At 53.5% G+C, this 16,714-nt stretch overlaps 1 protein-coding gene across 2 annotated transcripts in view; it reads right to left on the reverse strand.

The window, feature by feature from the left end:
• Positions 1–445: 445 nt before the first annotated feature.
• PAX5 (paired box 5) overlaps positions 446–16,714 on the reverse strand; it is a 191,661-nt gene continuing 175,392 nt past the window's right edge. For both annotated transcript variants that reach the window (XM_047066368.1, XM_047066362.1), the window contains 2 exons: positions 10,988–11,074; positions 446–4,744 (listed from right to left, as the gene is read on the reverse strand). In XM_047066368.1, the coding sequence (XP_046922324.1) occupies positions 4,668–4,744; positions 10,988–11,074 (164 nt within the window). In that variant the 3' untranslated portion in view covers positions 446–4,667. The remainder of the gene's footprint in view (positions 4,745–10,987; positions 11,075–16,714) is intronic.

The following is a 16,714-nucleotide window of genomic DNA, read 5'->3' on the forward strand; positions in this document are numbered from 1 at the left end:
CACCCCTCAGTGCCCTGTGGCCACATCTGGGGCTCTTCCCTGCACAGAGGAAACGCCCCAGCAGCACTGACCTCCTCTCAAAACCAACAATCCCTCCACCCCCCACCACCTCCAACTGTTCTACCGCACCCACCTTCAAAGCCCAAACAGCCTGCAAGAACCCAGGTAAGGAGGGAGGTGGAAAGGACTGGGGTGCCTGTTCCTGACAGCGACTGGCCAATCTGAACCGCATCTTCCATCTCTCTGGGCTCCCATCTCCCCCGAAATCTTCAATGAAGAGCAAGGAGGTGGAGAACAGGGGCGCCTGGGGGCTCAGTTGGTTAAGTGTCCACCTTTGGCTCAGGTCATGATCTCACGGTTTGTGGGTTTGAGGCTCTGCATCGGGCTCTCTGCTGTCAGCACAGAGCCTGCTTCAGATCCTCTGTCCCCCTCTCTCTCTGCCCCTCCCTTGCTCACTGTCTCTCTCTCTCTCTTTCTCTCAAAACAAATACACTTAAAAAAAAAAAAAAGGAGGTGAAGAAGAAAGGGAGCACTGGACAAAAATTGAGGGCCACAGGGGCACCTGGGTGGTTTGGTCGATTAAGTGTCTGACTCTTGGTTTTGGCTCAGGTCATGATCTTGTGGTTCATGAGTTCGAGCCCCACACCGGGCTCTGTGCTGACAGTCACAAAGCTAGTTGCCAGTGAGTGGGTCAAATTTCGCCCATATTTTTTGGCCGGAAGAGCATTTTAAAAGCTTTCACATTTGAATGCCATTGAATGGGGTAAGCAACCGGGTTGTCTTAGGTCCCACCACCCCATGCTGCCTCATGCCCTGCCTGAGTGGCAAGATTACTCCACCTGCCTGACCTGGAAAGTAGCAGTTTGGAGCCCTTGAGATTGTGATCTGTGTTTCCCAGGCCTGTGAGTACCCTAATGGGCCTGCTAGGGGACTCCTGCATATTGTCACAGCCAGGCCTAGAGTCTGAACCACAGTGGGATAGGTAAAGAAAAGAGTGAGGGACATCTCATAACATCTCACGACAGACATCTCATGCCACTGGAAACTTAGACCCCAGGGGTCAGATCTGGGCCCATGTCCAGGCCCTGCCAGGGCTGATGGTACAGTCCCGGACAAGATCCGATCCCACCGGAGTCTCGGGACACAGCAGGGAAGGAGTCTGACGAAACCTCAGAAGCACTGATGTGAGTGAATCTGGGCAAAGACTTTGTAGGTCTTGGTGTTAATGGGAATCAAGTCAGACCAGCAAAACTACCAGCCTGCAGGGCCTTTGGTCAGGCCAGCCTCTGGGTCCCTGTTCTTTCTTTCCTCATTGTGGGTCTAGGGGGTTTCTAAGGGATTGAAGGGTGTGTCTAAGTCATAGGCTCCCATGACAGGAGCGCAATTCTGTGGAGGGTGAACGGGGCCCGGAGATCTGAGAATTCACTTCAGCTCTGTCTTACCGTGCAAGCCCCAAATCTCAGTTTTCCCATTTGTAAAATGGGCATTGTGATCTTTGCCCCAGAGAATGGTCAAGGATGGCAAAGCACCATACGAATGTCAGTTATGAAAAGGCTAACCCTAACTAAGGCGCCTTGGGAAAGGGATGTTGGATTTGATATGTCATCAAATTTTCAAGGCTGGAGCTAGACTAATGGTATGAAACTTTTTCGTAAAATTCACAAGGTCCTTTTCCAAAAGTCAGAGCTGGAACATAGGGCTGAAGGTCCCTAGGCCTCCAGCCACGATGCTGGTGAAAGCCCCGACCTTGTGTTTTTCATTCAGAATTCTCTGGCATTTACTCAACGGCTTGTGTCCTTCAGAACCGTTCTCTCTGAGCTCCCGGGCAGCTCAACCAGCGCGGGAACTCTGAGCTGCGGAGAGCAGGTACATGTGTGAGAACACGCGTGTGCGTCCATGTGCTCTTGTGCTTCTGCCTGGCAGTCCAGGAATCAAGTGCTTGTCTAATAAATACCAATGCGATCTGAAGACCAGCAGAGCTTCAGAGAGGAAAGGCATGGAGGGAGCTCATCACAGGGCAAGGAGAAAGAACAGTATGGGGCCAGATGGGCTTTAGTGTGCGCTTCAGGCTGTTGGTTCAGGGAAGGCTGACCTCCCAACAGCCTGAGACCACAAGGAGCGACAAGGATCCAAAGATGAGGATGCAAGAGGTCAAAGGCCTGACCCCATCACTTCCTAAGAAGGGAGGGAGGAAGGGAAGGAGGAAAGGAGAGGCCAGCTAACATGCCTTCTCCTACCTTGTCTGGCAGGTAGAGGTTGGAGCTCGTTCATCCTGTTTTCAGAGGTGGGCTCTGCCCCAGCTGCCTCCCTTCTTTGCCCTTCTTTGCCCATCTTCCAAGATGGTGGGTGTGCCTGCAGTGAGCTCACTGGCTCCACTTCTGCCCTGGGTGCTGGGCTCCCTCAGCAGTGCTAACAGCCCAGGACACTCCATCTGTGGCAGTGGACCCAGAGCAACCTCCCACTGCCCTCACTCTCAACTGCCCTCCCCAAGGATGGGAGGATCACCTTGTTCCTGGGGTCAGGGGGCTGAATGCCAGCTCCACCTCTGCCAGTCACTGCTTGGGGACTCCACCTTGTTGAGCCTCAGTTTCCTCTTCTGTCCTACCTCCTCGTAGGATGTTGGGGAGAAAACACTTGGTGGTGGCCAGAGGAGGTCTGTTCTATCTCCCTGCATGGTCCTGGGCTTCCCAAAACGGGGCCTCAGTTTCCCCTGAGGGAAGTTGGACTAGGTCTTCCCCAAGGCTGATTCCCATGCCTCCGGGTGTTCTTATTTCCTATTTGGTCCAAATATTAGCAGGACTCGGGTGCCCACCCTGTATGGTTGCTCAGAAATGGAAGACATGCCCCAGATGACTCTGTTACAGCCCCAGCATCCTGGGAAAGAGGAAGGCAAGGAGAGAGCTGTAGGATGACCCTGCAGGTGACCCTGCTATACCAAGGCAGCTGAGGCTCAGAGAGGTGAACGTCTTGTCTGAGGTCCCACAGCAAGGAAAAGGTACGGCCAGGACAAGACCTCTCAGGCCCAATAACGTCAAGTTCAGGCTCTCTCCACCCCAGCTCTTTGCCAATTTGGTGATGTGCCAACATTGGGGACACTGTCACATGAGATGGCAACATCCATTGTTCTCACTGTAATTCAGCCCAGATTCGGGTAGTGCCTCACCTTGCTGTTCTGAGTTGGCAAAAGAAACTATTCAAGGAATTGAGGCCCTGGGAGAAGAGATGGTGGCCCCTGGTACCCCTATTTCAAAACCACTCCCAGTTCAGACACCAGTTCCCCACTGCCTGTCCTAATCTTCCCAGAAGGCCTTCCTCTGTCCCCTGCATCCTCCCAGGTGGGTTTTTCTGATCTCACCAGCCCACAGTGAGTTCTCCAAGCTCCCCTCTCCAGGCTCCTGGGGCCACTGGCCATGGCTCTGACCATCACAACCCCTTGCATCAATAGGTACATACCCACTGTGCAAGGTTAGGCATCTGCTCCCACCCCAGCACCTCTATTCCCAGCTGCACACTAGGCTCCACGAGGGTGGGGAGGGGTTGATCAGGAAGTTCTGGCTGACTTCTGTAGGTGTTTGTGGTCCTCAGTGCAGGAAAGTCCTTTTTGTTAATCATTGTCTACATGGCAGGGACAGGCTTGCCCAGAATCCACTCTCTGGCATCCTGGAGGGTGGGAGAAATGTCCACGGTGGGTGTCCGGTGTGATATGAACCTGGGAATTCCTCAGAAAACACGTCCCAGTTCAGTTCAGTGGTTCCAGGGGCTTGGGGTTCCCGCCTAGGACTATGGTCTCCTGGGTCCTGTCCAGCCCTAGCATTCAAAGTCCGCAATGCAGTCAGCACCTTGGACAGCATCTTACTTTAGAGTAGTAGCTGAAGACTCTCCCAGACAGTTCTCTTTGAGTCCTTTGATATGGAAAAGAGCTGCTCACACTGCATTGGGCCCAGGGAAATGAAGTCAGGAAGCCAGGGCATCTCTCCAGAGTGTGTTTCTCCTGAGGAGGGTTCTCAGGGGGGAAGTTTGAAGCATAACTAGCCCAATGAGACTCCTAGTCCAGACGTTAAAGAAGTAGCAATGAGCAGGAGGCTGGGCCCTGAGGTGGGCATCCTTAGTCTCAAGGAAAACTCCAAGCCCACCCTTGGGGGGCAGCCAGAACAGAGGGGATACTCTGCACACAGGTCTAAGATTTCCTGTGACACATCGGGAGTAGTGGATGCATAATGGGTGGGCTGTCTGCTCAGCTGGACCCTCAGGCCCACAAAAAAGCAAGAAGGTATTTACATGGGTGCTGTTGAAGCGACAAAAGCAAGCTCTCCTTCCCAGGCCTGGGGCAGGAAGACAGGTGGATGGTCAGACAGCTGGGGACTGGCAGGCTAGGCTGGGGCTACAGTTGTCTGAAGAATAGTCCGTTGGTTTGCAGAGACCCAGCTGCTGTTGGGAGAAGCTCACTGATTGACTCTTAGAAATGGACGCATGTCTACAAGTCCAACAGCCTTACCATGGAACCCCAGAGTCCCTGGCAGGAAAAGGTTGGGAGGGAGTTTCAGGTGAGTGGGGGTTGCTGGGGGATGGTCTCGTTGGGCCCCTCTGGCCATCTTCAGAGGGGCTGAGAGGCTATCGCCCTCAGTGATATGTGTTATAAGTGCTTGGCGCCTGCCTGGCTCCGAGGGTCAGTGACGGTCATAGGCAGTGGCGGCTGCAGGTGGGGCAGCCCCTCGGGCAGCGGCGCTGTAATAGTATGGGGAGCCTGCGAGAGACAGAAGAGAGCACAGAGTTCGAGGGTGACCTCGTGCCCCATACCTGGGGTCCCCTTTCCACCAGTGTCCCCCACCCCTGCCCCTTCCTCCCTCCCAGCCAGTCCAGGCCAGTCTGTCCCAGTCTGTTCCCCAAATTGCAAACCTGATCAGGGTTGCTTCCTGCTCACAAGATTTCAAGGCCTCCTCACCGCCTAGAGCTGGAGTGGGCAGACTGGGGCCCTCAGGTCAAATCCTCCCTGCCGCCTATTTCAGCAAACAATGTTTTTCTGGAACTCAGCCTTGCCCATTTGTTCCCTGTGCTGTCTGCAGATGCTCTCATGCAACTACAGAAGAGCTGAATATTGCAACTGAGACCACACAGGCTGCAAAGCCTTAAACTATTTACCATCCAGCCCTTGACAGAACGAGTTTGCCAACTTTTGACCTAGAGGATGGAAAGTCATCACTTCTCAGTTTGCCCTGTGGATATGTCGGGACCTAGCTCCGCCGACCTCTCTGGATTTACCTCCTACAACCGCTGCTTCCCACTCCACACCGCTCACACATCACACTCCGGTGAAATCAGACTCTGCAGGCGTCTCACACAGACCCTAATGCTAATAGTAACTACCACTGGATGAGCATTTCTTCTGCCCCACACCGCAGTGTCCTTCACATGTGTTGTCTCACTTCAACCTACAGGGCAGGTGAGTCGGCCCATTTTATCATACTCTCTGCCCCTGTGCCTTTTCCCACCCTCTGCTTCCTGAAGCCCCTTGCCCTGAGCTCACACTCTGCCGCAGCCTGGACCATGTGCTCTTATCACCTCTTCAGTTACTTCTTCCTCTGCCCGTGGATAGAGAGCCCCACAAAGGCAGAGGCTGGACGCTGCTCTTCTTGGCGTCTTTAGTCCCCAGTGTGTAACCTGGCATGTGACATGTGCTCACAGCCAGGTTTGTTGAGTCAGTGAACAACAGCACTGAGTAAACGAACAACAGTGAAGACCCCTGCCCGGTCATTCATTTATTTTCTGGCTCTACTGCAGCAAGGGGCAATGCTGCACAAATATCACACACAGACCAATGTTCAGAGTCAGGAGGGGGATTTGAGCTCCGAGAGAAGAGCTCTGGGGAATTCAAGATTATTCTGGCAGGGTCAGGCTTCCTGGAGGATGTGGGTTGGACTGGGTTTGGAGGACAGGAAGATATGGACATGGGAAGACTGAGGTATGTGAGTACGTGGGAGAAGGGCCAGGTGCTGCCCGTGACCTCCAGACAGAGCCAGTGTGAGGGCCAAGCTGGATTCCTCCCACTGTCTCTAGGCTTCATTCTGTGACTACATGACTTAGATGAGGCCTCCAGGAGGCTTATTCTGTGCCCTGACTCCTCCCCAGGGATGAAAGAGTCTGAGGGGAGTCCAGCAGATTCTCAGAACCACAAAGGCTAGGTTGTTGCCTCCTTCTACAGATGAGGAAACTAAGCTCAACAAACCAAAACCATGTGCCCAAAGTCACAGGACCTCTCAGTGCCACCGCCTGGCCTGGATTCAGGACACTTTCCACTACAGTGCAATTCATGGCCTACACAATGCTGGAGGCTGTGTTTATCCAAGTGGACAGCAGTAGGGGTCCTCGTTGCCATGGTAGATCAATACATCTCTTGGGGTGGGAATAGTGAGGTTCTTAATTCCCCAAGGGAACCAGCCCATATTTATTCTGAAATCTCAGCCAAATCCAAACCAATCCTGGCAATTCTCCCAGATACCATAACTGAGCACCAAGGCCTGGAGGTGGCTAGTCAGGCTCTATCACTCTTGGCTGAGTGACCTTGAACAAGTGGCTTCACTCCCTTGAGCCTCATTTTTGTCATCTGTAAAAGGGGGTCACAATGGAGCTATATGAGGGCACCATGAGAAAAGGCTGTGAGAGTGCCTTGGAAATAGGCACTTTTCTAAGCCCTTTATAGCCATTAACTCTTTCCATTTCCAAAACCATTCCATCAGGGAGGAACTAGTATTGTCCCCGTGTAGTAGATGAGGGAACTGAGGCGCAGAGAGAATAAGCAGCTTCCCCAAGATCACACAGCTAGTCTGTAATCAAGAGGGCAAGCCGGGGCGGGGAGGCACTCTAGCATGTGCCACAGTGGCCCTCCAAACCCAGTCCCAACTAGCAGATACACTACTTCCTCCCTTTGCCTCCCTGGGAGGCAATATGGCTCAGGCAGCAGTGACAACAGAGGAGGAGCAGGCAGTGCCTTGCTATGCTGTTCCAGAGGCAAAGACGCCAATCCCAGCCTACGTATTCCCAGAGATGCGTTTTCTGATGCCTCCTCTGTGACCTTCTTAGTTGGAGCCCTGACTCAGAGACACCTGTCAACCGGCCTCCTCTGCTCTCTCTTCTGGGATGGGGACAGCATTAAGACAGTCACCCACAGAGCATCTGCAGTGCTAGCCCTGCCTGCTGCCTGAGTCCAAGCGAGAGGAACGTGTGTGTGTGCCTATGGTGGGGGCATCCCTGCACGCCTGGGCATGGCACGGGAGCAGGAAAACCACAGGAGCTGTCCTCGCAAATGGGCCTCGAGGGACAGGAAATGGAAGTAAGGCTTCTTGGACGATCCTGGCTCAGCCCTCTGAGCTCCCCACTGGCCACCTCTCACCCTCGGCTCTGACTCACTCCCTTCTCGAAGCCTAATCTCTTGGCCAGCCTGTCCTGCAAAATCAAAACTGCTTGCATTTACCATAACAAATAAAAACAGCACCTTACAAAGCACTCTGTCTTTCTGGTGCCCATTAGACCTCCTTCTAGAATAAACTTGTCCTTTTCTTCTGTCATTTTTCCTCTCTAATTCTCATTATCATCAATTTACTTCTTGGCACAATCATTCCAGGCTCCTGCTCACTCTCTCATCCCCTTAGAGTGGCCACAGGCACACCCCATTCTAATCCTAATTGACCACCGCTTTCTTCCCCACGGCCTGCCTCTGTGCCTTCCCAGCCTGATCACCGTGCCCTGGCTGGGCCTTGTGTGGACAACCTACAGGCAGTTCCTGCAGAGGAGGCTCAGTGGGGAGGGAAGTTCACCTGAGCAGTCAGTGTGCAGCTTCATTAGGCAGCACTGTCCCTCCACTTTGGTGGTGTTTCTGTGAAGGGGGCTTCAACCAGGCTGGCCAAGGTTGGACAGTGTGGGCAAGGGTGTGAGTGCGTGTGCATGTGCGTGTGTGTGTGTGTGTGTGTGTGTGTGTGTGTGTGTGTAGGGTCTCACCTGTTTCCACAGCTCCCATGGATCTAGCAGGAGCACCATGGGACCGCAGAACAAGTTTCCACACCCCTGGTGCCCTCCCCAGAAATAGTCTAGCTCCCTGGTGCAGTGGGATTCTTTCAGCTTAAAGCCCTGAAGACGCTCTGGGTAAAGGGAAATCTGGGAGATGTGAGTGGGCCTGGAGCTTATTTGCAAGACTATGGTAGAGGGAACTGGCATCTCACCCATCTTCAGGAAAGTGGGATCCCTGCTCATTCAGGGCTGTGGGCCTCAAGAGAGCATCATATCAGCTCCTTGCTTGAATGAAGCTGCCACTGGCAATCACCCTCACTTTACACCTGAGGCAGCTGAGGCCCAGACTGGTTGATGACCTGACTGTGATTCCCCAGGTCATAGAGCTGGATGGTGCAGGGGCCACCTCTCACGTCTGTAACTGCCCAACATTGTTTAAGCTTTTCCTGTATCTGCAGGGTCTCCTGTGGTATGAGGCCCGCCTCTTCGAGCTAGAAGTCAGAACTTGTTCTCCCAGTCGTGTGCTGCTAGGGCACAGGTATATCACCTAGGCTCTGCCATTTAGACTCCCTGGCAAATGGTTTTGACTGGAAAGGGAGCAGCCCGAGGAGGTGAGTGGGCTGAGGGACTCGATCTGCTTGGATCACCCAGCAGCCTGGCTAGTGCAGGAGCATAGAGCACAGGGCCAACCGGCAGCAGCAGGAGGCTAGAGCGGCCCTGGGAGTGTGGCTGCGTGTTGTTCCTGGCTGTGTGTCCCGACCCGTGTCTCTTTGGTCCTCCTGGAGGTTCTGGAAGCCCACGATATCCCTCAACAAATTGGTTTTCTGCTTAAACTAGCCAGAGTGGATTCTGTTGTTTGCAACTGAAATTCTGACAGGTGAATACAATAACATGGCTTTCAAAAATTGACCAGAGCTATTCTCATCACATACATAGTCTGTATTTAGGACCCCCAAAGCTTCCTATGGAGGGATGAGGCTGAAGTACCGTTGGGACGTAACTGGTCAGGGGATGAGAGTGCCACATCACACGCCGGTTACAAAAATAGGCTCTGGGCTCTGCGTAACCTGAGTCTGAGACCTCATTCTGCAACCTGCATGCTGTGTGACCTCAGGTAAGCTAATTAACCTTTCTGAGTCTCACTGTCTTCATATGTATGTGATGAGATAGTAGTATGTGCTCCCTTGGGCTGCTGAAATGATAAAATAATGTAACCCACATGAAGAGTTTTTGCCTGGTGTCCACACAGGTACTCATTTAGATGGACAGGATTTTGTTTCTTCTTCCTTCTCTCCATACTGGTTCTGGTCCCTCTCAAGGCACTAAGCACCTCCCAGCACAGACACACTTGCCTGAGGCTCCCTCACCTCCAGCCTGGGAGCGACCTGACACAGAGTCTACATCCTTTCCATACCAGAAACACAGCCTGTGCCTGATAACTGGGGATGTGAACTGGATTTCACTTGAGCTTGAGCAGCTAAGGCCTCAGATGCGGTCTAGTCCCACCCTCCCCTTGCCATCCTCTTGGGCTCCAGACCCATCCCTCTGCCCCTACCCCTGCTAGAATCCTGGTTCAGGGAGACCATGGTTAGCCCTTGCCTCCTGAGACTGACAGCTGGGCCTGAGGCTGAGACCCAGGTCTCTCAGGGGGTTTGTTTAAGGAAAAGCATTAGGTAAGTGGAGACATGGCTCCATACTTAGAATTAATTTTTACCAAAACCAAAAAAGAAGTCTGAGACATAGTCCACAGATGAGCCCCTCTGGGAGGCCATAAAAAAGACCCTGGTCTTCTATGAGTGACATCGCCAGACATAGGGATCTGGAGTACTAACCGGCATTGTTCTTTATTGTACCCACAAGTTTTGCATAATATGCCAAAATGCTTTGGGCAGCCTGAGGCCCAAGTACATGAAAGGGTGGTCTATGTGTCTATGTCACGTGTCTGTCCTAATCACCTAATCACAATCGTGACTTCAAGGCCTCCTTCAAAGACCCATGACCTGGCAATTTGAGTCTGAAGGTACCAGGTTCTTGCTTTCTTGATGAAGTCTGTTTTCCAGTCCAAAAATAATTTAGGATCCAAGAATTAATAGGTTCTGACTTAAGCAGGCCTTAGTAAGCTGGACGGACAGACCTGGATGGTCTCTGAGGCTCTTCCTGACCTGTGTAGAATTCCTCAGCTGACTGCTGGGGCAGGATTAGTGTTGTCACTTGCAGGCTCATTGGCTAGCGCTGCCCCCACGTGGTGAGTGACATCTGTCAGCCCTGGGCCCTGGTTTCATGCTCCAGAAATTTGAGCTCCCATTATCACTCGCCAGCTGGTTTCATGTAAGTTAATTTCAACAAAACAAAAGGCTCTCCTTGGCTTTTTGAGGGCTGAGTTACCCCTGCTTGATCTTTGGAGTGGCCAGATATCCTTGATGATGTACACAGATCAGGCTGGCCCCAGCAATGGATAATCTGGGCTCCAACTGAGCTCAGAATGGCATGACTTGGAAGGCCTTCAGCCACAGGGCAATCAGTTTCCAAATGGAGCTGGCTCTGCTGATGTCCATGGCAGACATCACTAATCAATCACTAAGCCTCAGAGTCCTTATCAAGATGGGTAGCCACTACCAATCAATCCAAGTCGGCCTCCTCACTGCCTCTTACTTAGAAATTTCTCACTGGAATATTCAATGATTCTTAAGAAATATGTTACTCTTGGGCAGGCAATTTTTCTACATTCCTCTCATTTCTTCAATGCCCTTTTTTTCTGTTTCCATTCTCTGCCATTTTCCCTTATCCACCAAAACCTCTGGGGAGGGATAAGGGTACATGGTGGGCTGCAGTGTGTTTACTGTCTGAAGCTCCCATCACAACCCCCAGACTACCCACCCCCAATCAGTGACCAAAACTCAGGCTGTCAAGGACCCTGGCCCAAAGAGGAGTCCTAATGGGGCAGCTGATGACCCAGAGGCCCCATAGGGCCTCTACCAGTACTCACCGAGCAGCCCCGGGTTGGGGAACCTCCAGGAGTCGTTGTATGAGGGATACTGAGGGTGGCTGTAGGGGCTCCCGGAAAACTCACTCCCTGTATGTGGTGGGTGGGGAGAGAAACAGGAACCAAATGTCAAATCAGGTTTGGAAAATGCCAATGGCATGTGCCTCTTACGTAAACGGCAGGTATTTTTTGTAATCAATAAAGGCAAGTCTGGTCCACATCCTGACTCAGTGGACAACTATCATTGGTATTGTATTTCCCCCTATAACATTTTTCTCAGCAGTGGGAGTACATACTGGCCTCTAACATGTGTACCGTGAAACTACTATGAGCCAGGTGTTCCCTGGGGTTATTGGACCATTTTACAGGTGAAAGGGTCTCTCACAAAATGACTTTGACCCAAGTTCAAAGCTCCAGGCTGCCTGGTTCTCAGCCCTGACTGAGGCACTCCAGTGCCCCAGTGTGGATTCGATTTCACTTCCCATGTGTTTCCCGAGTGGCTCTGAACTGAGAAGCCAAAGGTGACCTCAACTGTAGTCTGGCCCTCTGTGTGGTAAACCTAGAGGTGGCTGCTCCTTGGGCCTTGGTCTAATGGGGAGGATGAGACACAAACTCAGACCCAAAGCCAGGAGAAGGCAGATGGCACTTGACTGAGATGAAGGGACAAGCCAGAGGGCTGGGGAGCACAGAAGGGGGAGTGGGTGGGGGCCTTGCAGGCACTGGAAAGGTGTGCTCAGGCAGGAACTACAAGCTGGGCCAGGGGGCAGGGGGGCGGGCAGCGCTGGGGAAAAGGGCATAGCAGGCCTGGAGGACGGCTCACTCTTACCCAGCTGCTCATGGGGCAGTGGTTCTTGCATCCAGCCCTTCCCTGTGCTCTTTCTTCAGCCCCACAAGAGCCTGTTTACCACCAGCCAGTCATAGGAAAGGAGTTCAAAATCCCTGCCCTCAAACCTTGCTGTCCTGGCTCTGTAGCAGGAGGGCCCTGCACGTCTTGTCCCTGTGGCTGGGACTCCAGAGGGCCTGGTTTGGGCCTGATGCATAGCAGAGACCTCAATGCCTGGCCCAGGCTGTTGGTAGCTGGCCGTTGACTGGCTTTTTAAGCCACTGGTTACAGAGTTGTGCAGCCCTCCCTGGCAGTGGTGATGGGAGTTATACAACCCCGTGAGACCACCATGGGCCCAAACATGCTTCCATGGAGTCTTCTCAAGGACGCCAAAGGGCCAAAGGGCAGGGGCCTCCAGAAGGACCAACCAGAAGTCAGGACCTGGAGCACTGCTCTTTCCCCAGCAGCCAGGCCCAGATGTAGGGTCCCTGGGGGCTCCACCAGGTTGGGCAGGAACAATAAAGGAGGCCTGAGAGGCCAGCCGCTCCCACCCCTTGGGCCCAGCTAGCCTCCTCCCCATTTCTACAGGCAACCACAGGCAGAGCGTGCGACAGACACACACACACACACACACACACACACATACACACGCGCATGTGCTCCTCCTCAGGCCTCTCTGGGGGCCACTCCCAGCCTGACAGGCTGAGCCTTCCAATTCTCTGTTTTTTATGCCTCAGTGGTCAGCGTGTCAGGTTCCGGCGTAGGGAGGGAGAGCATGGTGACAGTGCTGGGCCGCAGCAGCCCAGCCTCCGCATATCCATCAGTGCCTCCTCCTCCTCCTAGGGGGCAGGGTGGGGGATCAGAGAGACCCAGCAGCCTGGAGAAGGGGGACAGCCACCCTCCCCTCAGGGCTCCGGGCTGCCCCATCAGAGGCACTTCCTGACAGCGTTGCGCCTGGGCCCAGGGCATCTGCTGGCAAAGGCTGTCTCTGCTTCTCCATCCAGCAGCATCATGCCTGCCGGCCAGCTCAGCTCCAAGGCCACCTCTTCCGGGAAGCCTCCTGGATCTCCAGCCCCCGGGAGTGCAGGTCTTGGGTTCATTCGGCCAGAGTTTACTGTGTCTGTGTTATCTGCCCTGCACCCCCCACCACCTCCACCCTGCCCCCAAATTGGCTCTCTGATACCTCTTTCTCTGGGAAGCTGCCTCTTCAGATGCACTCAGTTTCCCACAGCACTTACATGGGAGTTTCCTGTGATGCAGAAGTGTCTGCCCTGCAGGTCTGGGTGTGGTTCCTCTCTACACCTGTGTGCTGCCTCCCCCCGTACCCCGCCCCCTGCGTGACGCCCCAGCCACCGAAGACAGTCCGTGTTCCATGAATCACTGCCAACTCGCCTGCCTCTACCTGTAACACAACAGTCTTGCACATAGGTCTGCACGACTCTCTCCCTCACTGCCTTCTAGGCTTTTTCAATTTTATCTCCAGACCACTGAATTTATTTTTTTTAATGTTTTTTTAATGTTTGTTTATTTTTGAGAGAGAGAGAGAGAGAGAGAGAGAGAGAGAGCACGAGCGGGGGAGGAGCAGAGAGAGAGGGAGACACAGAATCTGAAACAGGCTCCAGGCTCTGAGCTGTCAGCACAGAGCCCGTCGCGGGGCTCGAACTCACAAACAGTGAGATCATGACCTGAGCCGAAGCCGGACGCTCAACCGACTGAGCCACCCAGGCGCACCCAGACCGCCGAATTTAAAATGGTAACTCCCCCCACCTGATCCCTCTTTCCTGCTTTATTTTTTTTCCCCCATAGAACTGATCACAATCCAACGTATCTTGTTTTTTGTGCTTATCTTTTTAATTCTGCCTCCTCCAGTATGAGGTAAGCTCCATGGAGGCAGGAGTTTTATCTGTCAAATTCATGTCTCCATCCCAATGTCTAGTACAGGGCCTGGCATCTAGCAGGCATTGAAAACTATTTGTTTGTTTTTTTTTTAATGTTTATTTATTTTTGAGAGAAAGAGAGAGAGTGCAAGCAGGGGAGGGGCAGAAAGAGAGGGAGACACAGAATCCGAAGCCGGCTCCAGACTCTGGGCTGTCAGCACGGAGGCCGATGCCGGGCTTGAACCCAGGAACTGTGAGATCATGACCTGAGCTGAAGTCGGACACTCAACCGACTGAGCCACCCAGGCGCCCCTAAAATTTTTTTTAATGTTTACTTATATTATTTCTGAGAGAGAGATAGACAGAACGTGAGTGGGGGAGGGACAGAGAGGGAGACACAGAATCCGAAGCAGGCTCCAGGCTTTGAGCTGTCAGCACAGAACCCAACGCGGGGCTCGAACCCACAAACCGTGAGATGATGACCTAAGCTGAAGTCAGACACTTAACCGACTGAGCCACCCAGGTGCCCCTGAAAACTATTTGTTGAATGGCTGAGTAGGTACTCCCTGGTCAACTAGGGACACAGATGGTGGCTCCCGTCTGTTATTAGTACTGACGGCCAGGATTCAGGCCAGTTTATCTGATCCACTGTCAGGTTCCACTCACCACACTATCCTGCTCCTCAGCAGAAGAGGTGAACCCCGAGGGACCCCCTGCCGGTCTGTTGAGTAGGGGCACGGTGGGCGTCCTCGGCAAGCCCTGCTCTGTGAGATGCCCTGGGAGAGTGAGCATTCTGGGGGAGGGGAGCTTGACCATCTTGGGGCATGAGGCTGACCTGTGGGCGTGGTCAGCCTCCCCCACTCATGCTCTGTCTCTGGGATGCTCCGAGGTGCCACTCAGAAAGCTAGTGTAGGGAGCCCTCGGCCCATGAGATGTGGGCAGGCCGGGTCCTCAACCGCCCAGGAAGCTGCCCGTCTATAAACCTGGCCTCGCCTGGCCCCAAAGACGGCTGGGAAGCAGCACACTGCCTAGGTTCAAGCCCGCGTGCTACCACTGAACCCTCAAGTCAGTTTGGCACAGAGGCTGGGAGCAAGGGCTCTAGAGCCAAACTGCCTGGGTTTAAATCCCGAGTCGGCCTCTTCTGAACTCTGTGATCTTCGGCAGAGTTAAGATCATGCAGCCTCTTCATGCCTCAGTGTCCTCCCCAGTAAAGTAGGGGCAACTAACAGATGCCCCTGATCTGGTCATTGTAAAGACTGAATGAGTGCTACACAGAGTGCCTGGTGCACAGTAAATGCTCAGCAATGATGACCATGATCTGAGACCGGCCGCCAGAGCCTCCCTGGCATCCAGAATCTCATTTAACCCTCCTGACGATCCTGTGAAGCTCACAGGTGGGTGCAAATGTCTGCATTTTACATGTGAGGAGACGGAGCCTCAGGAAGGCGGGGGGTGGAGGGCGGGCTCCCAAACGGGCGTCCTGCCTTCCAGCCCAGGACCCTCTGCCTACGTGACCTGCCCTCCCATTTTGGCCTCTGTCTCTCTTGTTTTCGAGGCCCTTGTCAGCTGAGTTTTATTTTCACTTCTCAGGAGCCATGGTGCAGAGAAGGAGGCCTTGTCCGTAGGGCTCACTGAGTCCCACCTGCTGCTGGCTTCTCCGGGTCTGGAGGCTCCAACCTCCTGCTTCATCTCCCTGCTTAAATTCACCACCGACACGACACCCCGGGAGCATTCACCTTCTTTCCTTTCAAGCTTCACAACAGCAGCTTAAAAGAGGGAATCTTGCCCAACCAGGAGAAGGTCTGGGGAAAGCACAGGGGGTACTTTCTGGCATGCAGCGGGGAGCATGTGAGCCAGGATAGATAGGATGTTGATATGCAGAGGGGAGGCAGGGCATTCCAGGCACAAGCAGAGGTCTGGGGTGGGTCTGGTCAGAGTGTGAACCTCTGCACGGCCAGGTCATCGTGAGGCCCCGGCGGAGGCAAGTCGCAGAGCAGAGCTGGTGGGGCAACAACGCTGTGCTTTTCTCCCATTAGAGCCGGTACCCGGGAAGACCAGGCAGTGCCAGAATCTGGAGGACAGCGGGAGAAGGGGAGCCTGCGGTCAGGGAGACCAGCCAGGTGACGGCAGCCACAGTCCAAACAAGCGGGAACAACCACATGGCTACAATAACCATAGGTACAAAATGATGCTCCTTGGGGCAGAAAACGGAAGTCCCCAGTTCTGGCTCATCCTTAGGACCCTCAGCTACCCTCCGGCTAGCTGGCCACAGACACAGATCACACAATAAGCACCTGCTCAGATGGTAGCTACCCTTGCAGTGAGCGTAGCTATCATGTATAAACATGTTGAATCACTACGTTGTGCACCTGAAACAAATGTAACGTTGTGTGTCAGCTACACTCAAACACAAAAATGAATTGAAAAAAATAATAAAAACCTTCTCTTATGACTGCACAGCACAAAGGACAGCATGGGCCCCTTGTCTCATTCCACTAACTTACCCATGCTTTTGGCACTTCTCAAAAATACCACCCCCTTCAACTGGGAAACCTTTACTTTTTATGCATTAATAGGAAAGTCCCTATGAGGCGGAATGGGTGCCAGCTCATCTCATGTCCAGGTGGCCGTCACTCAGTGGCCAGTGACACCTCCATCTGGAAGACACGCGGCACATGGGCCCTCCTCAGAGACAGCTCCTGGCCTGTCTGGAGGTGGTCACAGATAAGCCCCCAGGAACTCTCACCAACCAAACACATCATCATCTTCTCCATCTCGGACCTCCTGGGAGGGAGCGGTCCCAAGGGGAAACCAGGATGGAGTGAGAGCAGAGTTGGAGTCAGCACTGCAGGTTGGGCCCCTGATGCTTTGTGGGAGCAGAAAGTAGGCAGGGGTGAGGGAAGGCGGGCCCACAGGTGGGTGTGGACATCCCTGTGGGAGGGCCGGGCTCTGCACTCAGCCCTTCCCTTACTGGCTGCGTGGCCTTAAGTGATCGAACCTCTCTGGGCAGAGTCTCCTCATCTTGAATAT

The sequence above is a fragment of the Lynx rufus genome, unplaced genomic scaffold (genome assembly GCF_022079265.1).
Source record: "Lynx rufus isolate CCGP_SWC_20201006 ecotype Redwood Valley unplaced genomic scaffold, mLynRuf1.p SCAF_10, whole genome shotgun sequence".
In the NCBI taxonomy this organism is placed as follows: Eukaryota; Metazoa; Chordata; class Mammalia; order Carnivora; family Felidae; genus Lynx; species Lynx rufus.